Source organism: Neoarius graeffei, chromosome 23 (assembly GCF_027579695.1).
Source record: "Neoarius graeffei isolate fNeoGra1 chromosome 23, fNeoGra1.pri, whole genome shotgun sequence".
NCBI lineage: Eukaryota > Metazoa > Chordata > Actinopteri > Siluriformes > Ariidae > Neoarius > Neoarius graeffei.
The window spans coordinates 25,370,257-25,398,147 of NC_083591.1; the positions used below are offsets into that span (position 1 = coordinate 25,370,257).

At 43.9% G+C, this 27,891-nt stretch overlaps 1 protein-coding gene across 2 annotated transcripts in view; it reads left to right on the forward strand.

Moving 5' to 3' along the window:
* Positions 1-27,891, forward strand: part of nrp1b (neuropilin 1b) — a 186,333-nt gene that overhangs the window by 138,663 nt on the left and 19,779 nt on the right. The window contains exons 13-15 of one of the 2 annotated variants that reach the window (XM_060905961.1): positions 18,133-18,279; positions 18,893-19,335; positions 19,423-19,516. In XM_060905961.1, the coding sequence (XP_060761944.1) occupies positions 18,133-18,279; positions 18,893-19,335; positions 19,423-19,516 (684 nt within the window). Of the gene's footprint in view, positions 1-810; positions 1,055-18,132; positions 18,280-18,892; positions 19,336-19,422; positions 19,517-27,891 lie in introns of those variants that run through there. The other variant, XM_060905963.1, reaches the window with a different exon arrangement.

Here is a 27,891-nt window from a genome sequence, read left to right on the forward strand (position 1 = left end):
TTTGCATGCAGCCAGACAATCTGGGAGGACGTACATCAACATCTAGAGTCAGTCAATGCCAAGTATAAGGAATATGCGGATAAACATAGAGGAGACACTCCAAACTTTTCCCCGGGCGACAGAGTATGAGTGGCCACAAGAAACCTGAGAGAACCCAATGCCTGTAGAAAACTTCAACCATGTTACATTGGGCCATTCAAGGTATTGCGTCATATCAGTGAGGTCTCGTACCATCTTGAACTTCCCCCTCACAGCCGAATAACCCCAACTTTCCACGTCTCCAATCTGAAACCTGCCATCCCGGGCCCTCTCGCAGGAAGCACACCGGTCCAGGAGCACTCAACTTAGAGGATGAGCCCATCTACCAGGTAAATAAGATAGAAGTCGAATACCTGGTAGATTGGGAAGGGTATGGACCCGAGAAACAAAGTTAGGTCACTGCTAAGGACATTCTAGACTTGCTCCTCAAACAAGAATTCCATGCTCCATATCCCGACAAACCAGCACCAAGAGTTAGGGGTTGTCCTAGAAAGAATGTAGATCCCAGAGGTAGCTCCTCGGGGGGTGTTCTGTCAGTAAACATGTTGAGAACAAACAAACTACAAACATGGACACCTTGAACTACAGTTCCTAAGAACCAGAGCGTCCCATCACCAGCCTATTGAAATCAGCTGTCACTCATCTCCCTAATTACCTGTCTCCCTATTTAAGCTTCCTTCTCACACACACCATTGCGAAGTATCATTCTGCTCTCTCAGTTCATTCCAAGCCTTGTATTTTCTGACCTTTTTCTCTTCATCTCTGTGGCAGTGGGGGCGTGGTCAAGCGCCGGTCTGTGACAGGAGGGTGGAGTCGGGGAAGGTAAGTGGCAGAATCACTACACCTGAGGGCAATTAACCTGTTTGTGTGTCTTCCCAGTGACCGCGCCCTACTTAAGGAGGGAGAGCGAGAGCAGAGGGAGCTCTTCCCTGAACCAGACGCCGATTGTGTGTCTATGAATTCAAAATAAGTGTTCACTGAAAAGTGTAGCAATAAAATGCTGTACCAACCTGAACTCTGTCCTGCCGTCTTCTGTGCTCCACCATTATACGAGAACCGCTACAATCTCACATTTTTGCTCTTTGTCTTCCCTCTACTACGTTGTTCGCCGATCACCCGACCCTTGCTAGTTTTCTGACTCCGATTCCAGTCTCACGTCTTGGTTTTGTTGACAGTTTGCACCCCACTCTCCTCTGCACATTCATCTGTAAGTGCCTGCATTCTGACACCAACAAAAAATTCAAACGACTAAATGAAGGCCAGATAATTTAAGTAACCCTGCAGTTAACAGTATAAATGCCTCACAGCAGCAATTAGAATGTTTTACTCCCTTTCAAGAAATCAAACTAATTTCATTAATTTCCACATCAAAATCATCTACTTGTGTACTAGATCCCTTACCTACATGACTCTTCAAACAGATATTACCAGAAGCAATTGTGTCAGTAGACCACCTGAAGACACACAAACTACATGGAAAACACATGGACATCCAGAACTACAAGCACCAAGATCCACAGCACCCTCTGTCACCAGAGTATTAATCACAGCTGACACTCATCTCCCTATTTAGCTCTTCCCCTACTTAAGCCACTCTCAAACACCACTCCAATGCAAAGTATTGTTCTGTTTCATCCAGTCCAGACCAAGCCTTGCTATTCCCAATCTGCCTCTCGATTTTCTGACCTTTGCTAGCCTTATTTTGTTTATGCTCTTTGTGTCATCTTTTCTTTTTTTAAAATATATTTTTATTAGAATTTTGTACAAGTTACAGAAAACAAACACAGAAAAAGAGACAAAGTAGAAACAACAAGTAAAACAGAACACAAAAAAACAGCAAAAAAAACCCAGGGCATATTTAAAAACAATAATTGTGTACACTGCTGCATCACTGACACTAGAATCTTAACACAAATACTAAACAGAGATGGTAAAGGTGGATGGCACTCTATGAACTCCCTTGCTGGTCAGGATCAGTGTTATATTTATCAAGGTGAGCCAAAAATGGCTGCCATATATCTGAAAATTTATTAAGATTGTCCATCATGCCATATCGAACCTTCTCCATATGCAATATACCAATGAGCTCACGTAACCAGATCTTAAACTGAGGTACAGTATCTGACTTCCAGAGTTTTAAAATCATTTTCTTTGCAATTACCATTCCATACATAATTGTGCTTTGCACCGAAACCCCATGTTTAAGTAGAGAAGGAGAAACCCCAAATAATGCAATCATTGGATCAGGTTCAAACACACAACCATACATGTCAGAAAACCACTTAAATATGTTACACCAAAAATTATACAGTTTCGGACATGTCCAAAAAAGGTGAGTCAGAGAGCCCTCTGCAGATTTACATCGGTCACATAGCGATGGAATGGTGGGAAAGATTCTGTGCAGTTTGGTTTTTGAGTAATGAAGCCTGTGCATCACCTTAAATTGGATTAACTGGTGCCTGGTGTTGATAGAGCAAGATCGGGTCCTACCAAGGCCCTCCCTCCAAACATCATCTCCAATCTGCATTCCCAGCTCCTCCTCCCAGGAGTTTTTCAAAGAGTGTGTAGCAGAAATTGTTTGTTCAGAAAATATATTTACAAAGCCAGAGACCAATTTTCTAGATTCAGGTGGACCCAACAAAAGCTTATAAATCAATTTATCTTCCGGAAGAGACTCAAAGTTAGGCACACATTGACGGACATAATTCCTAATCTGCAAATATCGGAAGAAATGTGTTGTGGGAAGAGAAAACTTGTTTTGTAACTGAGCAAATGGTAGCAAATTGCTTATTAATATACAGATCTTTCAGAGTGACCAAACCCTTTAGCCTCCAACTGTCAAAAGACCCATCCAAGAGGGATGGAGAGAATGCATGATTGTGATATACTGGGGCATTGATAGAAGTGTCTGGTAGTCTGCAGCCCTTCCTAATTTGCTGCCATATTTTTAAGCAATTGAAAATTATCATATTATCCATCTTAACAGTTGCAGGAGGTCTGGGTGTTGAGAAGAGAAGTGCTGGAAGCGAACTGTTTTTGACCTCACTCATTTCAATGGCAACCCAAGGGGGAGTCTCGACAGATACCTCCATATTATATCCTTCCTGCCTGTGTCATCTATTCTATGTTGTTTGCCGATCACCCAACCCTCGCTTGCTTCCTGACCTCGCTTTGAGGCTATCATTTTGGCATCATTGATAGTCTGCTTCCCTGCTCTCTTCTGCATTTACATCCATAAGTGCCTGCATTCTGACAGGATACTTCGCCACCATGGATGTAGTGGAAGAGGCAAAGCAGACTTCTTTGAACGCTCAGGGACGCTTATTGGGAGAACATCAACTGATGCTAGCAGATCTCAACACCCGTATGATGCAACTAACAACCGTGATGTCACAGGCCCTCCTACCATGCCCTGAGTCTCTTCCCAGCCCCACGCTACAACTTCCTGTACCCAAGAAGTTTGCTGGAAATGCTCTTGACTATAAGGGTTTCTTGCGTCAATGCTCCATGTATTTCACTACCATGCTGAACCTCTCTGATAAACATAAGATCTCCAAATTCCTTTCTTTCCTCACTGACAAAGCGCTATATTGGGCATGTGCAATGTGGAACAAGAACCAAGAGCAAGCAACTTCTTATGAACAATTCCTCTCTATGTTTAAGAGAGTTTTTGACCATGAACCAGAGGGTATCAAAATGAGTGAAAGTCTGCTCTACATTTCACAAGATCCCCGAAGCGTGGCAGAGTATGCTCTCGACTTCAGAACTCTAGCAGCAGCCAGTGGATGGAAGGAACCTGCTTTGAAAGCTGTCTTTCACCAAGGTCTACGTCCCGCAATTCTTAATGAACTAGCTTACTGGGACAAACAACTCACGCTGGACTCTCTTATCAATTTAGCCATTCGACTCGATCATCTGTTGGCACACCGCCCCCCCCATTCAGGAAAGCATTAAGCCTATCACAACTTCTGAGGACAGTTTGCCTATGGAGGTCTCACGCACCTGGCTGTCCTGCTCTGAGCACGAAAGAAGGAGAAGGGAAGGTTTGTGCTTTTACTGCGGGAGCTCAGAGCATCAGCTCAACCTCTGTCCCATTCGTCCATCCTGTACAACTCCAGCAGAAGGTTCTACATGCACTGTGAGTCCGGTGAGAAAATTTAATTCCAAGTCTTTTAAAATGCCAGTATTGCTGAAGCTGACCGACTCCACACACATCCTGTGTGCTTTTATCGATTCAGGGGTGGAAGGGAATTTCATCAGCTGCTCTATCATGCAGAAATTCAACCTGCCCACAGTCCCCCTGCAGAGCGCACTCAGCATTAGGACCATTGACAGAGGACCAATAGGAGATGGCTTCGTCACTTTCCGGACCACACCGCTCCACATCCAAGTAGGCATTCTGCATTCTGAACACATCTCGCTCTATGTCACTAATACTGTAAGTCATGATCTTATTCTTGGCTATCCATGGTTGCAGCTTCACAGTCCCTTGATTTCATGACAGAACAAGGAGATTCTCCAATGGTCTCCAACTTGTTTTCAGAACTGTAACTCTTGTCTCCAAGTCAATCTTTTATCCACTACTGTGGAGAGTCCTCGACCTGACTCCCTGGATGGCATCCCAGAGTGTTACATGGACCTGCAGGATGTCTTAAGCAAGGGAAAGGCATGCGGGCTACCACCACATCGGCCCTATGACTGCGCTATTGACCTACTGCCAGGCATGTCACCACCACATGAAATCTCTTCTAAAAATAATCAATTCTTCCCTTACAATTGGCTATGTACCCAAATCCTTTAAACTAGCAGTTATCAAACTGCTGATTAAAAAACCTGACCTCGACCCCTGTCAGCTATCCAATTATTGGCCAATATCAAACCTCCCCTTTATCTCCAAGATCCTACAAAAAGTAGTGGCACAGCAGTTATACTCATATCTACATCGGAATAACATCCATGAAATGTATCAGTCAGGATTTAGACCTCATCATAGTACAGAGACAGCACTGGTTGAAGTAGTAAATGACCTACTATTGGACTCTAATCAGGGCTGTGTCTCCCTGCCTGTATTGCTTGACCTTAGTACAGCCTTTGACACCAATGATCATTCCATTCTCTTGGGATAGACTAGAAAATGTTGTGGGATTTAAGGGAATGGCCCTCTTCTGGCTCAGGTCTTATTTAACTGATTACTATCAGTTTGTTGATAGTTTGTTGATGTCAGTGGTGATTTTTCTCAACATATTGAGGTAAAGTTTGGTGTTCCACAAGGTTCTATCTTAGGCCCACTGCTTTTCTTTTTATATATGTTACCTCTGGGTGATATTATTCATAAGCATGGTTTTAGCTTCCATTGTTATGCTGATGACACACAGTTATATGTTTCTGCAAACCCAGTTGAGAGACACCAGCTTAATAAAATTGAGGAATGTGTAAAGGACATTAGACACTGGATGCTTATTAACTTCCTTCTACTTAACTCTGACAAGACAGAAGTACTTGTACGAGGACCACATGCAGTTAGAAGTAGGTTTTGTGATTACATAGTAACTCTGGATGGCCTTTCTGTTTCTTCACATGTACAGTGGCATGCAAAAGTTTGGGCACCCTTACTGAAAATGTCTGTTACTGTGAATAGTTAAGTGAGCAGAAGATGAACTGATCACCAAAAGGCATAAAGGTAAAGACAACACATTTCAGCTTTTTCTGCAAGATTTGTGTATTATTTTTGTTTTGTACAACTGGAGAGTGAAAAAAGAAAAGGAAAACCATGCGAAAGTTTGGGCACCCCAATACATTTGAGTTCTCAGGTAACTTTTAACAAGGTTCCAGACCTTAATTAGCTTATTGAGCTGTGGCTTGTTCAAATTCTTCATTAGGAAAGGTCAGATGATGCAGATTTCAAAGCTGTATAAATTCTCTGACTCCTCAAACTTGTCCCTAAAATCAACAGCCATGGGCTCCTCTAAGCAACTCCCTTGCATTCTGAATAATAAAAGAATTGATGCTCACAAAGCAGGAAAAGGCTACAAGAACGTAGCAAAGTGTTTTCAGGTAGCTGTTTCTTCAGATTGTAATGTTATTAAGAAATGGCAGTTAATAGAAACAGTGGAGATCAAGGTGAGATCTGGAAGATGAAGAAAACTTTCTGAAAGAACTGCTCGTTGGATTGCTAGAAAGGCAAATAAAACCCCTGTTTGACTGCAAAAGACCTTCAAAAAGATTTAGCAGACCCTGGAATGGTGGTGCACTGTTTTACTATGCAGCGACACCTGAACAAATATGACCTTCATGGAAGAGTCATCAGAAGAAAAACATTCCTGCATCCTAGCCACAAAATTCAGCATCTGAAGTTTGCAAATGAACATCTAAATAAGCCTGATGCATTTTGGAAACAAGTCCTGTGATGAAATCAAAATAGAACTTTTTGGCCACAATGTGCAAAGGTATGTTTGGAGAAAAAAGGGTGCCAAATTCCAGGAAAAGAACACCTCTCCAACTCTGAAGCATGAAACAGATCATGCTTTGGGGTTGTGTTGCAGTCAGTGGCAAAGGGCACACTTCATTGGTCGAGGGAAGCATGGATTCGAATAAATACCAGCAAATTCTGGAAGCAAACATCACACCATCTGTAAAAAAGTTGAAGTTAAAAAGAGGATGGGTCCTACAATAAGACAATGATCCAAAACACACCTCAAAATCTACAATGGAATACCTCAAGAGGCACAAGCTGAAGGTTTTGCCATGGCCCTCACAGTCCCCTGAGCTAAACATCATTGAAAATCTGTGGATAGATCTCAAAAGAGCAGTGCATGCAAGACAGCCCAAGAAACTTGTAGAACTGGAAGCCTTTTGCAAGGACGAATGTGTGAAAATCCCCCAGGTAAGAACTGAAAGATTATTCACTGGCTACAAAAAGTGTTTACAAGCTGTGATACTTGCCAAAGGGGGTGTCACTAGGTACTAACCGTGCAGGGTGCCCAAACTTTTGCTTCAGGCCCTTTTCCTTTTTTGTCATTTTGAAAATGTAAAAGATGAAAATAAAAAATTGTTTTTGCTTAAAATATAAAGGGAATGAGTCATCTTTAACTTTATGCCTTTTGGTGATCATTTCATCTTCAACTTGCTTAACTGTTCACAGTAACAGCAATTTTGACCGGGGTGCCCAAACTTTTGCATACCACTGTAACAGTAAAAGACCTCAGTGTGATCATTGACTCCAGTCTTTCATTTGAAACTCATATTGATAACATTCCCCGGATAGCTTTCTTTCATCTCAGAAATATTGCTAAGAAATATGTCACTACATGATGCAGAAAAAGTAGTTCATGCTTTTGTTACCTCTAGGTTGGATAATATGCCTTACTGTCTGAATATTCCAATAAGTGCATAAACAAGCTCCAGTTAGTTTGAAATGTATCAGCAAGAGCCTTTACTAGAGCGAGAAGATATGCCCACATTACCCCTATCTTATCCACATTGCATTGGCTCCCAATCAAATTTCGCATTGATTTATAAATACGACTATTGACTTATAAAGCACTGAATGGTCTTGCACCACAGTATCTAAACAAACTTCTGGTCCTTTATGACCCACCACGCCTACTTAAATCAAATGGTGCAGGCTATCTGTTGGTACCTCATATAGTGAAGGCTACATCACGGGGCAGAGCCTTTTCTTACAAAGCCCCACAGTTATGGAACAGCCTTCCAAGTAGTGTTCAAGACTCAGACACAGTCTCAGTGTTTAAGTCTTGGCTGAAAACATATATTTTTAGTCAAGCCTCTTGTTAATAGCTTTTTATTAGGCAAAGGAGTAGATCTGGAGGGTCTTCAGGCATAGAGTGTTTTGGTAAACTGGGATGTATGGGATGCTGACACCCCCCCCACACACACACACACATGCACGCACGCATGTGCGCACACACACACACACACACACACACACACACACACACACACACACACACGCACTCTTAAACATTCACTCGGGTCTGTTGACAGTGTAGTCACTGGCTGCTTTATGTCCCAGGGCTCTCTTATTACTGTGTTACCTTCTGGCTCTCCCTTTTAGTTATGCTGTCATAATTTTAGTCTTGCCAGAGTCCCTGTTTGCACTCAGTGCAAAATGTATACTGTTTTTACTCATTAGGTGACTCTGGTCATACCTACCAACCTGTGTCCCCCCCCCATCTTTTCCCTTTGTCTGTCTCTTTCTGTTGAGTTACATGTTGATCCTGAGATGTCAGTGATACTGACCTCTTCTGCTCCTCGGATCTGCCTGATCCATCCTGATGCCCTATATTTGGCTGGAGTCTTATCACGTTGGAAGTCGTTAGAGTCACACTTGGAAGATAGCGCTGGACACTTACAGTAATGCATCTATGGCTGAGGACCGCTATTAACATGATAACTTTAGGACTGCAGTTGTCATGAACAGTTTTGCAGTCAAGTTTCCATCAATGAACAGTTGAAAACTTCAACAAAACAGACTTCATGTTAAAACTATAATGATTTTCCTGGTTACACAGTTATACTTTGTGACTATATAGGGCACTGTTATACAAGCAAATTATTGACAGTGTTTTGGAAAAGTATTCATCTCCCTTGGTGTTTGTTCTGTTTTGTCACGTTGCAAGCTGGAAATAAAATGGATTTTGAGGGGATTACTACCATTTGATTCACACAATAGGCCTACCACTTTAAAGGTGCAAATTGTTTTTTTTTTATTGTGACACAAACAATAGTTAAGCTGAAAAAAAACCCGAAATCTGGAGTGTGCATAGGTATTCACCCCCTTCTGTATGAAACCCCTAAATAAGAGCTGGTCCACCCAATTAACTTCATAAGTCACATAAATATTTGAGTAAGAGCCACCTGTGTGCAATCAAAATATCACATGATCTGTCACATGATGTCTGTATAAATCAACCTGTTCTGGAAGGACTCTGCAACACTACGAAGCAAGCAACATGAAAACTAAGGAGCACTCCAAACAGGCCAGAGACAAAGTTGTGGAGAAGTATAGATCAGAGTTGAGTTATAAAAAAATATACCAAACTTTGACTATCCCACAGAGCATCATTAAATCCATTATAGCAAAATGGAAAGAATATGGCACCACTACAAACCTGACAAGAGAAGGCTGCCCACCAAAACTCAAAGGCTGGGCAAGGAAGGCATTAATCAGAGATGCAACAAAGACATCACTTAAGGAGCTGCAAAGATTCACAGCAGAGATGGGAGTATGTGTCCTTAGGACCACTTTAAGCTGTACACTCCACAGAGCAGGGCTTTATGGAAGAGTGGCCAAAAAAAGCCATTGCTTAAAGAAAAAAAATAAGAGAACACATTTGGAGTTTGCCCAACAGCATGTGGGAGACTCCCCAAACACATGGAAGAAGATTCTCTGATCTCTGGTCTTTTGGCCATCATGGGGAATGCAAAGTGTGGCGCAAACCCAACACTTCCCATCACCCTGAGAACACTATTCCTACAGTGAAGCATGGTGGCAGCGGCATCATGGTGTGGGGATGTTTTTCATTTGCAGGGTCAGGAAAGCTGGTTAGGATTGAAGGAAAGATGGATGGCACTAAATACAGGGCAATTCTCCAGGGAACCCTGTTTGAATCAGCCAGAGCAGGGGTCACCAAACTTTTTTCTCTGGGGGCCACATTGTCGTTCCTGACTGTGATGGGGGGCTGGGGTCGGGTCAGCTATATAACATAGAATTGTATGACCCAGACAAATATGACCACCAGCAGGCCTCATTGTGTAGTAGAGATTACTAGCCTGGCACAGCCATCCCCACTACTATATCCACACTACTATATCAACACTTGATTCCTGGCACATATTTGTTTATATTTACTAGTGGTTTGCAAAAGTAGTAATCGAGTCTTCACACTTTGTTTTAATTTGAAATACCACAGATATTCAATTTATTTATTTTCTAATAAAAATAACATCAAAGCTGTCAAGGTAAGAAACATCTGCCTAGTTGAGGTGATTGACACTGGCAAAGGTGAGTGGAAAATTATAAATTGTAGGTAGGCCTGTTGATATTATTAATAATATTAATAATAATTGTGTGCAGCACTTAATAAAGGTCAAATAAATAGGCCTATAAAATAAATACATTTAAAAAAACAGTGAAATTATAATAATATGAGCAATAGATCACAGCAGTTGTGCTGTGTCCTGCACGTCATTGCTCTCATCCATAGCCAAAGCAAAAAACTTGAATTCTGACGCTTTCTCATTCAGCTGGTCATACACGTTGTCCCCCAAATCTTCGGTCCGCCTGGTCATAGTAGGTGCGGAGAGACTCACCACGTTGAGCGCATCCTTCTTGTCGGGACACACCTCGGCCACAGCAAGCATGCATACTTTAACAAAGTCCCCATCAGTAAACAGCTTTCCATGGGTAGCCAGTAGGTGAGCTACCTTATAGCTAGCTCGGACAGCAGCCTGGTTGATCTGGGTTTGGCGAAGGAATACATTCTGTTGTGCAGCCAGTCCGCATTTCATCCTCCGAATCCTGTCTTCTCTTGTTTGCCCTTGCAAACTAGCATACTCTTTGTGGCGGGTTTCATAGTGACGACGCAGATTATATTCTTTGAAAACCAACACACTTTCTTTACATACAAGACAAACTGCATGGTCCTTACACTGAACGAAAAAATAATCGGTGGTCCACTGTTCTTTAAAAACTCTGCACTCTCTGTCAGCTTTTCGCTGACCGCTAGCCATTTTGCTGTCCTAAACACTGACAGTTCTCTGCGCGTGCACTGCCTGTCACTGCTTGATCGCGAGCATATGATGAAAATTCGGAAAATATGAATAGTTCATTTTATAACTAAATATGAATTTTAATTGATAAAATCAACAAAATACAAGATGCAGACATGTTATTATTTGCCAAAAAGCAATTTAAAAAAATAGGCCATGACCACTTTTGGGGATTGCCTCATAGGGCCGGTTCAAGTGGTAGGGGGCAGAGAGGCTGGGGGGCCAGTCAAAGGGGGGTGGCGGGCCGGAGTCAGCCCGCAGGCCGTAGTTTGATGACCCCTGGGCCAGAGGTTTGAGACTAGGACAAAGGTTCACATTCCAGCAGGACAAAGAGTTGGTGCAGTTTTGCCTTGAGGAATGGGCAAAAATCCCAGTGGCTCAATCTGCTAACCTAATAGAGACATACCCCAAGAGACTTGCAGCTGTAATTGCAGCAAAAGGTGGTTCTACAAAGTATTGACTTTGGGGGGTGAATACCTATGCACATTCCATATTTCTGTTTTTTTTTTCATGTTAAAGGGCACATCTTGGGTATATTTAGGAGAAAGATCAATGTAATTCTCTTATTTTATATTAAACTTTGGTCAAATATCTGTCACATTTTGCATTTTGTGCAATTTTTTTTACTTTGCGCAATACCAGAAAAATTCAGTTGAAATCAAGCCATTTGAGGTGAATTCGTCTGCCTCTGAAAAAACTTGGCATTTGGATTTCCCGGCAAACATTGATTTTCGTGACGTCACGCATGGGACGCCTCCTTCTGAATCCCATATCAGTGTTGGTTTGTTTATGAGAATACGACCTGGCGGTTTTCTGCAAATTTCTTCAACGTTATCACGTAATTATTAAAATGGTTAACAGATGTATCGTAGGAGGGTGTAACAACACCAATCATGATGGGATTAGTACTCATCGTTTTCCTAAAGACCGGACAATGAGAGAGAAATGGGAGTGCTTCATGTGAGGCACCCGGAAATACTGGCAACATGCAACATACCACAGCATCATATGCGTGGCTCACTTCATAAAGCCCGACGACTTTGAGAAGTATTTGCAGTGGGAAATGGACTTCAAGAAGCAACTTGATCTGAAAAAAGACGCAGTTCCATCTGTTAGAATGCCCAAAGCAACACCGTCTCCATCTGTGTCAGTGTCACCAAAGGAGCCAGCCTTGTTCGTCTTTCCTGACAGAAGGCGAAGTGTCGCATCCACTGTGGCCCTCGAAGCCGAGGACCAAGCAGAGCCGAGAAAAAGACCAAGAAAATCGGCAATTCACAAGTTGACTGTTGCTAGGGTAAGAAATAAGAGAGACTATACTCTAAATTAGGTGTTCCTGTGTTTGTGTGGTACACAGATAATGTTATTTATTGACACACACAAAAGTAAACAACATGAAAGCGCTGGGCAATAATACACTTACTTCACATGTATCAAGGGATATGCGTGTCAGGGCTTGAGATTTTGGGACCTGTCAAACATTAAATGTATATACAACCCTGCTTAGCCGATTCCATATGTGTAGCTTATGAAATCTTTCTCCTACAGTAGCCAGTACTCTTCTAAATGAAGAAATGTATAAATACATAATAGTAATTAGAAAAAATGATTTATGTAACAGTAGATAGATAAGCATTGATACATGAATCCATGGATTTAGAAGCTGAAGCTTTTAACTATCATCATTTCAATGCTAAATCGCTAGCTGCTAAACTTGGTCTACACAGACTGTGTACTGAACCCATGCAGAGTCTCTCAGCCTGCTGGCGGATCCGCACGCGACATCACGAATCTGGATCAATATGGCTCCAGACTCCCTTGGGATTTTTCCAGACGTGTTTTATTTTTTTCTGCTGTAGACAGATGGCCTTGTGCAAAATAACCCTTCTGGATAAGTGTAAAGGGACATACTTTCATATTAAAAAAACCCACTAAATTGGTCCAGGATATGCCCTTTAATTATTGTTTGTGTCACAATTTGCACCTTTAAAGTGGTCAGCATGTTGTGTAAATAAAATGGTGTGAACCCTCAAATCCATTTTAATTTCAGCTTGTAATGTGACAAAACAGGACAAGAACCAAGGGGAATGAATACTTTTGCAAGACACTGTATAATCATGGGCTGCACGGTGGTGTAGTGGTTAGCACTGTCACCTCACAGCAAGAAGGTCCTGCTTTCGAGCCCAGCAGCTGACGAAGGCCTTTCTTTGTGGAGTTTGCATGTTCTCCCCGTATCTGTGTGGGTTTCCTCCGGGTGCTCCGGTTTCCCCCACAGTCCAAAGACATGCAGGTTGGCTAATTGGTGGCTCTAAATTGACCGTAGGTATGAGTGTAAATGGTTGTTTGTCTCTATGTGTCAGCCCTGCGATGACCTGGCAACTTGTCCAGGGTGTACCCCGCGTCTCGCCCATAGTCAGCTGGGATAGGCTCCAGCTTGCCTGCGACCCTGTACAGGATAAGCGGCTACAGATAATGGATGGATGGATGTATAATCATGCTATCGGTTTTCACCCAAATGAGGATGGGTTCCCTTCTGAGCCTGGTTCCTCTCAAGGTTTATTCCTCGTGTCAGCTGAGGGACTTTTTCCTTGCCACCGTCGCCACAGGCTTGCTCATTGGGGATACATTCGGGATAAAATTAGCTCATGTTTAAAATCTTTAATTTTCTGTAAAGCTGCTTTGCGACAATATCTGTTGTTAAAAGTGCTATACAAATAAACTTGACTATATCAAATTAAAATTAGAACCCTAGAATCCTCTCACCCCATACAATTCCTTCAATCTTGGTTTACAATAGGAAGCTGAACAGGTCATGGCTGTTCCTGTTATCCTAATGTGCACACTCCTGGAGAAAGTGATCCGAGTTGAAAATTATGCATTTAAAAATATATGTGCATTTTGAATTTTCCCAAGAGGAAAAGACATACTGTATCTGAACCCTTCTGAAATATTTATACAGTTGCATACAATTGTATAGGATGCCTTTATATGATGTAGCCTTACAGTTTGCACAGACTTCACTAAAGCCTCGGTCACAACCGGCCGTACGTGTTCCTACGGCCGGTCTATGTGCAAAAAATGCAAGAAACGCACGGAGGGCGCGCGTGAAATGCACGGAGGGAGCACGTGTGACGTGCTGATTTTCGAGCCGTAGACTGGGCGCAGACCGGCCGCAGAGGTTCTTTGTCATGTCAAACAAACTCTACGGGCACTTACGTTTTTTTCAGGTTGCAAGACAAACTTACGGCCAACGCGTGTCTTTCTCCATGAACAAAAAAAACGCAGCGATTTGGGAAACGCCAAAAATCGCACGGCCAAAAAATCGTACGTCCGGTTGTGACCTAGGCTTAAATCACTTGTTGCTGAATGGGCAAATCTTCACAGCCATGCACCAAATTCTGAGATGCTTTTCTGCTCACCACAGTTGTAAAGCATGCTTATTTGAATTACTATTGAGGTATTTCACCTGACGTCACAGGGTCACATGACGCCCCAGTGTCCGCCATTTTGAACGTCAAGCTAGCTAATGTCAACAACAGTAGCTAGTATGTTACTGTAGCAATGTTTACGTTCAGTCATTTGGAAGACTGTTAAAACCTTTCAGTCTCAAGTTTTTCCTTTACTGGATTTACTAATTTACTGAGCTAGCGCGCCGGCAGGCTAGCGCGTGCTAGCTCCCAGCTTGCCCGAGCGCGCTAGCTCAGTAAACTAGTAAATCCAGTAAAGGAAAAACTTGAAACTGAAAGGTTTTAACAGTCATCCAAATGACTGAACGTAAACATTGCTACAGTAATATACCAGCTATGATGTTGTTGACATTAGCTAGTGCTAACAGCTAGTTGCTAATACACTGCTACAACTACACCGACCCTAATAATACAGTTCTTGGTCATCGCCTGGTAACAGCAAATTTATAACGGGCCATGTCTCAACAGACTAAGAAGTTATTTCAATGACATTTAATAACATTTTGTTTATCCTGAGGACCGAAAGTAAATGAAAATGTGAACAAACCTTAGCTGTAATAAGATGGCGACCACCGGCTCCAGGGACGACCCGCTGATGTAGGCATGTTACCCAGCCTGACACAAAATATTTGTAGGTATCCAAACTCTTATACGCTTTCAGATCAATACCTGTGTATGGCGATGGGTTTTTAACGACATAGGTATACAGATCATGTGGGCCAAAGTCAGGTAAAGACGAGGGCTTCGTGTACTTCCGTACGTCAGTGAACAATCCTGGTGGAAGCAGGTAAATGTCGTTCTCTAAGCCTGCTAACCTCAATTTTTGCAAATACCTCTCCCTCTGCTCGCCCTGTAAATACCCTACGTCGCTGGATAGTGAAGGTGTTTTCTGCATCTCGCTCCTTTTTCTTTTATGTTTTTCGTTTGTCGCCTTCCTCGCATTCAAACTGATTCGAGCCGTGCCGTCCAAAATGGCAGCATCACATGACTTGGTCACATGGGTGAAATACCTCAATAGGCTTCTTGTCAGCCTAAAACAGTCTAAACACTATCTTCTGATCTCTTCCATTAACAAGGTGTTTCAGCCTGCAGATCCTCTGCTCGCAGGATGCTTTTCCCCCACTATTCTGTGTAAACTCTAAATGCTGTTGTATTATTTGATCAACGGCTTTTGAAATCTGTTTGAAATGAAAACATCTTTACTTGCCCATTTGGCTCTAACACCCATGCCATTGTTAAGTCACAGAGATCACATTTTTCCCCCATTCTGATGTTTGATGTGAACAGTAATTGACCTGCATCTGCATGATTTTATGCAGTGTGCTGATGCCACATGCTTGGCTGATTGGATAACTACATAAATGAGCAGATGTACAAGTACTGTTAAAGTGACTGGTGAGTGTTGTGTGTCAAATAACATTTTTGTACAGTAATTAAGTTATACTAATACTAAGTTATACTAGAAAGGCCATCTCAACAATTCCACATTTAACACCCACAAACGGTAAATGAGAATATGTCCCTTATTTAAAAATCACATTTTATTCATTTTTTTCCAGTATCATACTAGCTAAGCTTTCAGTAAAAACTCCCAATTTTTCAAACAAAAAAAAACAAAAACTCACATTTTATCTAAAAGATGGGCTGGCTATGTTGCACAGTAACAAATAATATGAAAGTAAAGATCACTCTACTGAAACACATGCACAGTACTAATTTTAGTAAAGAGCCTACCCTACAAATTTCAGTACACATTTCATTCATCAAACCTCTTTTCAAATCAAGCACCACATATGCCTAAAATGATTAAATAAATTTGTCATCACTAACACACTAGAAAAAATACTCCATATGTAGCTTATTCCCCCTCCTCTCTCTTTCTCTCTCTCTCTCTGTCTCTCTCTCCTGTCCTTTCATGCTCCAAGACATTACTTCTCAGACATGGATGTGTTCTCCAGATGGATTTTTTTCATAAATGCGTCAGAATCATCAGCCTGGTCTATAAATGCATTTTCACTATAGGAGGAAACTCATCCTCAAGTCAAGTCAACTTTATTGTCAAATATGCTATACATGCTCGACATACAGCACAGATGAAATATCAGTCCTCTCTGACCCACGGTGCAAACTGGCAATGCAATAAATAAAAATAGAATAATTGAAAAAAAAACAATATAAACAGTATAAAAACTCTAGATAGGAACTAGACAGACTAAACACTCAAACAATATAAACAGTATAAATAAACAGTATAAACACGAGATAAGAACAAGACAGACTAAACACTCAGACAATATAAACAGTATAAACACTCTAGATATGAACTAGACTAAACACTCATACAGTATATACACACACACACACACACACACATATATATAAATTGGTACAAATAACCAAACAGTCAAGGGCACTTGAGGTATAGCAGGTAAACATGAAATAAGCAGTATAAACAAACTAGCAGCTGTTAAGGTGAGGTAGTGCGGAATAGTGCAAATGAGTGAGGTAAAGTGAGATGTGCGGTCCCTGAGTTCAGTGTGTTAATGAACGATGAGATATGTGTGTGTGTGTGTGTGTGTGTGTGTGTGTGTGTGTTGGGGGGGAAACTGTGAGGATGACATGTCAGATGCTGAAGGGGGGGCAGGGGGATGTGCGAGCAGAATCTGTGGCAGGGGGCAGAGGGGGGAGGAGGGGCAGAACAGGGAGGGAGTTGAGCCTCCTGACCGCCTGGTGAAAGAAACTGTTCTTGATCCTACATCTACAGCAGTGGAAAACATAACTTGTTTCTATTTCATTAGGTCATGCATCCTATGGAGAATTGTCCAGGTTATTTACTATTATTTATGCTTCAGTTAAAACCTGAAAGCTCCTGACTGTGAGGTGAACTGGAGAATAAAACCAACATTAATGCCCAACAGCTGTCAGCAGATAACAATTACAGCCATGCAGTTTCCAGGCTGTCTTTGATCAAAACTGAACTGCTAGCATATTTCAGAGGGGAAAAGGATAATTTTAGAACTGTGAGTCAAATGTGGGTGTTAAAAATAAACAAATCACTGAACGGAAGAAAAAGAGAAATTATAATTATAAACAGTTATAGTCTTATACCAATGTGAAACGGGCATGTGGGGATGTTGAAGGAGTGTTGATTCTCAGAAAAGTTATTTTTTATTTTTTTATTTTATTAGCTTCGCTATCAATCCTAAAATTAATAAAAATAAGTAATAAAAATCTTTACAAGTTAAAGAAAGGGGATTTTAAAAAAAAATAGATATATGTATAGCAGGGTAACCACAACAGTGGCAGCCAATTACTGTGGGCCCAAGGTATTTATTAAAAAGAAATAAAAGTAGTCTACCAACAGCATTAGACAGGATGTGCAAGACTACGGACTGAATTACATTTCAGACATATAGATTTAAAAGTGTGAGGGTTGTTGCAATCATAGTTATTTAAAGCAGAAAAATAATAATTCAACATGGTAGATTCAAAAAGAGTTGATTGTCCATGTTTAAATTCAGTTCATCAGAAAGAATGTTCCAAATTCTTGTACTTGCAACAACAAAGAATTTCTGGTAGGTTGTGGTTTTACACTTACAAACATTATACTTAACAACATTGCTGCTTGAGAATCTGGTTGATCTCAGGCAGTGAGGAACAGGTTGTACTGAAGGAGATAGAGTTACTAGATCATGAGACATTTTAAAAAAGAAAACCATATCTAAAGTTGCTGAACTCCACTGCTTCTTAGAAAAATTTGCTTATCTAATCCTTTGAAAAATGGCATTAATGTAAAAGAGTCAATATACTGCTTCTGTTTTCTGTGTACTTTGTGTAGCATATCTTTGGTTTGACTGCAATTTTGGCTGGTCAGATCATCCATCGTTCTGTGGGTGGAGTCTAGAGAGCATTGGACAAGTAGACTGGCTCCTACAAAATCGTGACAAGCCCTCCAAACATCAACTGCCCAATGTAGATTACACAGGTGAGATTTTATTGGCCACTCATGCAGGTCTGACTACAAAGCAAGAACTGTCTCATCTCATCTCATTATCTCTAGCCGCTTTATCCTTCTACAGGGTCGCAGGCAAGCTGGAGCCTATCCCAGCTGACTACGGGCGAAAGGCGGGGTACACCCTGGACAAGTCGCCAGGTCATCACAGGGCTGACACATAGACACAGACAACCATTCACACTCACACCTATGGTCAATTTAGAGTCACCAGTTAACCTAACCTGCATGTCTTTGGACTGTGGGGGAAACCGGAGCACCCGGAGGAAACCCACACGGACACGGGGAGAACATGCAAACTCCGCACAGAAAGGCCCTCGCCGGCCCCGGGGCTCGAACCCAGGACCTTCTTGCTGTGAGGCGACAGCGCTAACCACTACACCACCGTGCCGCCCCACAAGAACTGTCTATAATGTTAAAAGGTTATATTAAATTAAGCTGTGATTTCAAAAATAATTTTGAGCATTGCAAAATATGATATATATGACTGTTTGTTTCATTACTGTTCTTTTGATATTTCTGGAGGCATTTGGATGGACATTTGGAATGTATCTGCTCATAGATGCTTATGTTTTGTTCTCATCAGGGGAACCAGGAAACTTCATCTACACTGCACTGACCAAAGGCTCATTCGACCCAGAGCTAGAGCAGAAGATTGAGGCAGGAATGAAAAGAGAGATGGAAATAGAAAGAAGTGCAGAGGGGGAAAGCCAGAACAAGATGGAGAGTAAAGTCCAATTGGCACGGTTGGTCAGTTTGCCTGTTACGTCTCTTGATGAAGATCTGTGTATGTCATTCTGGTACCGGTTTACTGGAGAGCACACAGGTGCCCTACGCATTTGGCAGAAGAGAGAGGGAGGAGGGGAGGGAGTGAGAGAAAGTGGAGAGCTGCAGGAAGCAGAAAAAGATGGGCAGAGGAATAGAAGCAAGACAGAAAATGCAGCACTGATCTGGATAGTGGAATGGCAGGAAACTAAAGGCTGGAAAGAAGGAAGAGTTCTGTTGCCCCATGCTGATAAGCCATACAAGGTAACTGTTTTATCCTTAAACCTTAACAAGCCACTCTATTAACTCTTTATAATTATTTAGTATTGTATCTCTGTATGTATGTGTTAGGTGATTATTGAGGGTGTTGTTGACAGCACCTTGTCTGGACATATCTCTGTGGATAATGTGAGAATTGTCCCTGAAACGAGTGCAAGGTGTAAAGGTAAGCCCCATCTTGGATAATTAGACTCTACCTCACCCTTGAAAACTTGTTCCCCATTTCCTGTTAGGGTGATTCCTGTGTTCATTGTACTGGCCAGTCTGTTTCTGTTAAAGTTCTATTAAACATGGTTAAGTGACCCATTTCATAACCATAGACTTCAGGAAATAATCTCAAATGGAGCCTGGGATTTGATCTTGAGTTTAGGTTACTTCTGTGCAGATTTTCACACATTACCCTTATGTCCAGGGTTTTTCCCACCTTGGACTGGACTGCACAGGACTGGGTTCCTTTGATAACAGAAGCAAAGCTTCAGCACTCTGCTCTGAATCTTTTCTGTTCTTTCAGGATACTGTACATCATGTATGTTGCTCCTTGTTGGGTTTTTTTTACTGAGTTATGTCCAAGTTGTTTGCTTGGTGTCCAGTCTGGGTTTTCCATGTCAAATAAGGAAGCTGGTTCACCTGTAAGAAAATCAAACACTTTCATGAAGAAGCTAACTCGAACATGGACAGAAATAAAATGAGGTTCTTTAGCAAACTCTTCCATACTCACTTATGATTTTCTATTTTTTTAAATACAAGTTCTTATCTGAAATAAAATGATCACTACAAATGCAGGTATTTGCGAATTTCTCTGGAGTTTTCAGGCTTAGATTTTCTCGTCGTATTCTCTTTAACCACTCGTTTCTTCAGTGTTCTTGAAGCATTTGCTTCTCTTTGTTAAGATTTTTCTTGACAGCAGGGAGACGGTAATAACTTTTATTTCTTTCTCTGTTTGAACAACCAAAAACAGTGCAAAAATGAACAATGTTCAAGCTTTCGTCTAAACTGGGGAACAGGGGCGCTGCGCCCACTTACCGAAATGCCGATTGAACCCCAAGTCACACTTAGGCCTTGCACTTATATGCCACTGCACAACATGCAATCTTTCTCAAAATGATCTTTTCTCCGTGAAAACATCCCAGCAACACCACATGACAATGTGTCTGATCAGCAAATACATTATAATTACTCCAAAAATGTTCCAATCATAGTAGATACACTGCCAGACGGTGCAAAAACAATCCGAATTGGCATTTTCCAGACTGAGGCACCATGTTGTTTACTTGTTGCGGCTGCTCTCGCGAGATTTGACATGGGTTACATACAAGGTCAGCTGACTTGTAGAGCAAGATTTCTCAAGACTGAATGACCTTTCACCCACTGGCGCGGGAGCTTTTGACAGAAGTATGTCTGTGAAGATTCTCAATCATCCAGGTCATAGTAATTCAAGCAAGTCCAGTTGCCCATTTCTACCACCCACAGTTGACAGAAGTAGTTCGCGAGTTGTTTTTGTTGGCACTTGGGCATTTAAAGATGTCATCCCGCAGCACGAAACGGAAGAAAGCCAAAGACTGTCCGGGGCAGAAGAAGATTACTTCATTCTTTTTCAATGTTGACAAACAATTTGTTACAATTTCCCTCTCAGATAGCCTCAGAATGTCCCATTGTAGCCTCAATTTTTTAAAGGCTTCACACAGCGGAAGGGGGGATGGACAACCCCCCGCACCATCCCCCCCCCCGGTCGCTTCGCTCCCTCACCATGGTGAGCGCCCTCATACTAAATGTTTCTAGAAAAACCCCTGATGTTTAAGACAGATTAAGCCTTGTTTACAGGAAAGACGGTGTCTGTTTGTCTCCCAGGTGAAATTATCACATGATGCATGATGTTGTCAGGGACTGGTAGGATACAGATGTAAGTGCAGAAGTAATATTTATTAATAATGTTGGCTGGAATCAATAATAAGGAAGCAAGTAATGGGTAGGGCAAGGCACAAACAGACTATCAGAGGCAGAGAGAAAAAAAACAGAAACAAGGAATAAGCACAGGAATCAGAAAACCAGGAAATCTAACATGGAAAATAAGGCTCAGTAATGCGCACTGATGTAGCATAATACTTCACACTGAGTGTGCATTTTCTCAGTCTTTATATAGGTGTGCTGATGCGCCTTAATTCTATGCAGGTGTGCATGATTAACAGCACGCATGCGAGAGTCTGCTCGGTGCGTACGCAGTACAGAACATGCCTGAGAATCCCACTGGTGCATGCACAACAGCGTACAGGTCTGACAGAACACCACCCTCCACCCCAAAAAAAAGCTCCCTCTGGGAGCGACAATCCCTCCTTCCTGGCCCCTGACATTGGCTGCTGTGCCATCGGTGTGTAGCTCTGAGCCGATGTGGCACTGGATACTTGGTTCAAGTGGGGATTTGGACTCAGGCCCAGGACAGGACTTGAACTCAGGGCTTGGAGTGGGTGCAAGCTCTGGAGATGACTTGGGGTCTGGACTGGACTCGGGCTTGAGCTCTGGACATGGTCTGGATTCTGGCTGGACTCAGGCTTGAGCTCTGTCTGTGTATTATTCTGGTCTTAGTCAGGACCCAGCAGTGAGACAACATCATCATCGTGGCCGGGCGGTGGCAGAGCGATGACGTCCTCATGGCTAGGTGGCAGTGGAGCAACGATGTCCTTGTGGCTGGGCGGCGGAACGATGACGTCTTTGTGGCCAGCTGAGGCAGAAGTCACCTTGTCATCTTCTGGCACTGGAGCTGACTCTGTCTCTGATGCTGGGGCTGACACTGGTACTGGCTCCGACTCAGGTGTTGGCTTTGGCACTGGAGCTGACTCTGGCATTGGCACTGACTCTGGCTCCAATTCTGGCATTGGCACTGGCTCAGGCTCCGACTCTGGCGTCGGCTCCGATGCTGGAGCTGACACTGGCATTTGCCTCCATTGCTGGCCCTGGCTCTGATGCTGGAGCTGACACTGCCTCCGACTCTGGAGCAGGCACAGGCTCCAGGGCTGGCACTGGCTGAGGTGTTGGCTCTGGCACCGATGCTGGCTCTGACTCTGGTGCTGGCACTGGCTCTGGAGCTGATACTAGCACTGACATTGGCTCTAACATTGGCTCAGGCTTTGGTTCAGGCACTGGCTTTTGCTCTGTCTCTTGTGTAGGCTCTGGTGCTGTCAGTGACTCTGGCTGGTGCTCTGGTTCAGATGTTGGTTCTGACACAGGCACCAGCTCTTGCACTGCTTCTAGCTCTGGCTCAGGTTCAGGCACTGGTTCAGGTACTGGGTCTGGTTCTGATGAAGGCTCTGGCTCTTGCAGTGGGTTTGGTTCTAGCTCAGGTTCTGGTTCAGGTGATGGCTCTGATGCAGGCTCCAGCTCCTGTACTGGTTCTGGTTCTATCTCTGGATCTGATTCAGGTGCTGGATCTGGGATAAACTGTGGAACAAGCTGTGGGACTGGCTCTGGAACGACAGCATCTAGGAAGGGCTCTGGTGCAACAGCCTCCTGTGCTGCTGCTGCCTCAGGCGTGATAGCCCCCTCCCAAAAATTTTTATAGGGGTCCTCCTTCTCACGAGACTCGTAAACAAACTGGAGCATAGCTAGAAAAGTCCGTAAGCTCCGAAGGCACGGGTGCTCTACTCTAATGAGATAATCCACCCATCGGTGTGCTCATCCAGCAGTCAAGGTGATCATGAAGTTTACCCAGATTGGTTCTGTTGGCTTGAGTTCTTTGAGGTCTGCATAGAAAAGGTTACACTATAGGCCCCATAGTATGGTGCTGGGGCTTCTATTCCAATAAGCCCCCAGAAAAACCAGGTGTGGCAGTGAAGATGGGCCTGCATGACGAGCCTGAAGCCTTCATCGATCTCTTCGAGCAAGCAGCCCAATAGTGGGGGTAGCCAATTGAGCAGCGCGCAGCTCGCCTCCTCCCGGTCTTGACAGGCGAGGAGCAGCTCGCGGCGCAGCAGCTCCCTGCCGACAGCCAGCTCAATTACGCCAACCTCAAGAGGGCCATTTTGCAGTGGGTTGGCCACTCCCCATAGCAACATCACCAGTGGTTCCGGAAGCTGACACTTGGGGAGGTCGGTCAACCGTTCGCATTTGGCCAACAACTCTGGGATGCCTGCCAGCAGTGGCTGAGGGTGGAAGACTGCAACACCGACAGGATCATCAACCTGGTGGCACTGGAAGAGTTCATCTCTCTGCTTCCAGAAGGAGTGTTCAAGGGGATACACATCATGCTTTGGTGGATTCCAGTTGTAATCAGACCTCAATTCACCAACACCTGGTGCAAGGTGAGGCATTGGGGAGAGCACAAGCGGTGAAAATGTTGTGTGTGCACGGGCATGTTCACAATTATCCCTTAGTGTCTGTCCATATTCTATTCTGGGGCCAAATGCATAGAGTAAAGGCAGCAGTTAGTCCTCATCTCACCCACTCGTTGATTTTGGGTACTGATTGGCCAGGGTTTAAAAAGCTGATGAAATATTTAACACGTAGTGGGTCCTGCATGAGTAGGTCATGGGAAGATCCCGGTGTGGCTTTGACTGGAGAAGCTGTCACTAGAGCCGTCTACATCAGCACCGCGTCAGAGTGAGGAGCGGCCCGCTCCTCCTCCCTCTCTTGGGGATTCCCTTCGGGATTTCCCGTTAGAGCAGTCGTGAGACGAGACTCTGCAGCATGCGTTTGACCAAGTGAGAGTAATCGATGGTCAAACTCTTCAGCCAAGCACGGCACTGACCTTCCCTTATTTTGCTATTATTAAAGATAGATTGTACCGAGTGACGCAGGACACTCAAACTAGTGAACGAATAACCCAATGGTTAATCCCAAAGAGCTGCAAGGAACTTGTATTCCATGTGTCTCACTTTAATCCCATGGCTGGAGACTTGGGGCAAGATAAAACACTAGCCTGAATAATGGCCTGGTTCTGTTGGCCAGGGATTCGCGGGGATGTCCATCGGTGGTGTGCGGCATGCCATGAATGCCAATTGGTAAATCCCACGGCCACTCCAAAAGTGCCGTTGCGCCCTCTCCCTCTAATCGAGACCCTGTTTGAAAGAATTGGGATGGATCTCATCGGGCCATTAGATCGGTCAGCACAGGGATATCGCTTTATTCTAGTTCTGGTGGACTATGCAATGCGATATCCGGAAGCAGTGCCTCTCTGCAATATCTCAGCACGCGGAAGTGCTCTTCCACTTTATCTCTTTACACTTTATCACTGTATGTTCTTGACCTGCACACAAATCTACACACCCTCACGCACCTAACCCAGGAGAATTTGCGGCAGGCACAAGAACGTCAAATGCGGCTGTATGACAGGGGCACGCACCTTAGAGAGTTCACCCCGGGAGACAAAATGCTCATATTATTGCCCACGTCAAGCTCCAAATTAGTCGCCAAGTGGCAAGGGCCCTTCAAGGTCACAAGGCGAATCGGGGACATCGACTATGAAGTGAGGCGAACGGATGGGGCGGGGCATTGCAAATTTACAACCTCAACCTTTTAAAACACTGGAATGAGGGGGTCCCCATGGCGTTGGCATCTGTAGTCCCGGAGAAGGCGGAGCTGGGGCCGGAGGTGAAAAAGATAACATCTTGGACCACCCCAGTCCCTTGTGGAGACCACCTCTCACCAGCCCAACTCACGGAGGTGGCCAAGTTGCAAAAGCAATTTTCTGACATGTTCTCACCCCTTCCTGGTCGTACCCACCTCATAGAACATCACATCGAAATGCTCCCAAGGGTGGTAGTGCGTAGCCATCCTTACTGCTTGCCCAAACACAAGAAAAAGGTGGCTCGGGACAAACTCAAGGCTATGCTCGAAATGGGCATAATCGAGGAGTCCCACAGTGACTGGAGCAGCCCAGTGGTCCTGGTTCCCAAGACTGACAGGTCGGTCTGGTTCTGTGTGGACTATAGAAAGGTCAATGCGGTGTCTAAATTTGACGCATACCCAATGCCTCGCATTGATGAGTTGCTTGATTGGTTAGGCACTGCTCACTTTTATTCAACACTGGATCTAACAAAGGGATATTGGCAGATCCCCTTGACTCCTCTATACTGAGAGAAAATGGCCTTTTCCACACTGTTTGGATTACACCAATTTGTCACGCTCCCTTTTGGGTTATTTGGGGCGCCCGCTACATTCCAGCGGCTTATGGACAGGGTCCTCCGCCCTCATGCTGCCTACGCGGCCACATATCTGGATGATATAATAATCTACAGCCATGATTGGCCGCAGCACTTGGAACACTTGAGGGCCGTTCTAAAGTCACTGAGGCGAGCGGACCTCACAGCCAACCCGAAAAAGTGTGCAATTGGGTGGGTGGAAGTACAGTATCTGGGGTTCCACTTGGGTCATGGGCAGATGCTTCCCCAAATTAACAAGACTGCAGTGATTGCGGCCTGCCCAAGGCCCAAGACCAAAAAGGAGGTGAGACGGTTCCTGGGGCTGGCTGGCTATTATCGTAGGTTTATACCTAATTATTCGCACTTTACCAGCCTGCTAACCGATCTCACTAAAAAGGGGGCTCCAGATCCAGTCCAGTGGACGTAGCAGTGCCAACAGGCCTTCTCTGAGGTAAAAGCTGCACTGTGTGGGGGGCCACTTTTACATTCCCCTGACTTTTCTCTCCCCTTTATTTTACAGACTGATGCATCGGACAGAGGGCTGGGGGCCATTTTGTCCCAGAGGGTGGAGGGCGAGGAGTGCCCCATGTTGTACATCAGCTGGAAATTCTCGATGCATGAAAGCAAGTACAGCACCATTGAAAAAGAGTGTCTTGCCATCAAGTGGGCGGTCCTCACCCTCCGATACTACCTCCTGGGGCGCCCTTTCACTCTCTGTTCGGACCACGCGCCCCTCCAGTGGCTCCACTGCATGAAGGATGCCAATGCACGGATCACCTGTTGGTATCTTGCCCTCCAGCCATTTAAGTTCGAGGTGATCCACAGGCCGGGGGCACGGATGGTGGTGGCAGACTTCCTGTCCTGTCGGGGGGGGGGAGTCAGCTTCAGGCCGGACGGCTCCCCAGCCTGAGTTGGACGGTGGGGGTATGTGGCAGTGGGGGTGTGGCCAAGCAGCAGTCTGTGAATGGAGGGCGGGGTCGGGGAAGGTAAGTGGCTGAGTCATTCCACCTGCTGTCAGTTAATGTGTGTGTTTGTTACAGGGATGGAGCATAAAAGGAGGGGGAGAGCAGAGAAAAGAGGCTCCCAACCAGAATGCATGTGTGTGTGGGAGTGAGGCTGAAAAGATATATATCTTTTACAACCCCGATTCCAAAAAAGTTGGGACAAAGTACAAATTGTAAATAAAAACGGAATGCAATAATTTACAAATCTCAAAAACTGATATTGTATTCACAATAGAACATAGACAACATATCAAATGTCGAAAGTGAGACATTTTGAAATTTCATGCCAAATATTGGCTCATTTGAAATTTCATGACAGCAACACATCTCAAAAAAGTTGGGACAGGGGCAATAAGAGGCTGGAAAAGTTAAAGGTACAAAAAAGGAACAGCTGGAGGACCAAATTGCAACTCATTAGGTCAATTGGCAATAGGTCATTAACATGACTGGGTATAAAAAGAGCATCTTGGAGTGGCAGCGGCTCTCAGAAGTAAAGATGGGAAGTGGATCACCAATCCCCCTAATTCTGCGCTGACAAATAGTGGAGCAATATCAGAAAGGAGTTCGTCAGTGTAAAATTGCAGAGTTTGAACATATCATCATCTACAGTGCATAATATCATCAAAAGATTCAGAGAATCTGGAAGAATCTCTGTGCGTAAGAGTCAAGGCCAGAAAACCATACTGGGTGCCCGTGATCTTCGGGCCCTTAGACAGCACTACATCACATACAGGCATGCTTCTGTATTGGAAATCACAAAATGGGCTCAGGAATATTTCCAGAGAACATTATCTGTGAACAGAATTCACCATGCCATCCACCATTGCCAGCTAAAACTCTATAGTTCAAAGAAGAAGCCGTATCTAAACATGATCCAGAAGCGCAGACGTCTTCTCTGGGCCAAGGCTCATTTAAAATGGACTGTGGCAAAGTGGAAAACTGTTCTGTGGTCAGATGAATCAAAATTTGAAGTTCTTTATGGAAATCAGGGACGCCGTGTCATTCGGACTAAAGAGGAGAAGGCCGACCCAAGTTGTTATCAGCACTCAGTTCAGAAGCCTGCATCTTTGATGCTATGGGGTTGCATTAGTGCGTGTGGCATGGGCAGCTTACACATCTGGAAAGACACCATCAATGCTCAAAGGTATATCCAGGTTCTAGAGCAACATATGCTCCCATCCAGACGACGTCTCTTTCAGGGAAGACCTTGCATTTTCCAACATGACAATGCCAAACCACATACTGCATCGATTACAGCATCATGGCTGCGTAGAAGAAGGGTCCGGGTACTGAACTGACCAGCCTGCAGTCCAGATCTTTCACCCATAGAAAACATTTGGCGCATCAGAAAACGGAAGATACGACAAAAAAGACCTAAGACAGTTGAGCAACTAGAATCCTACATT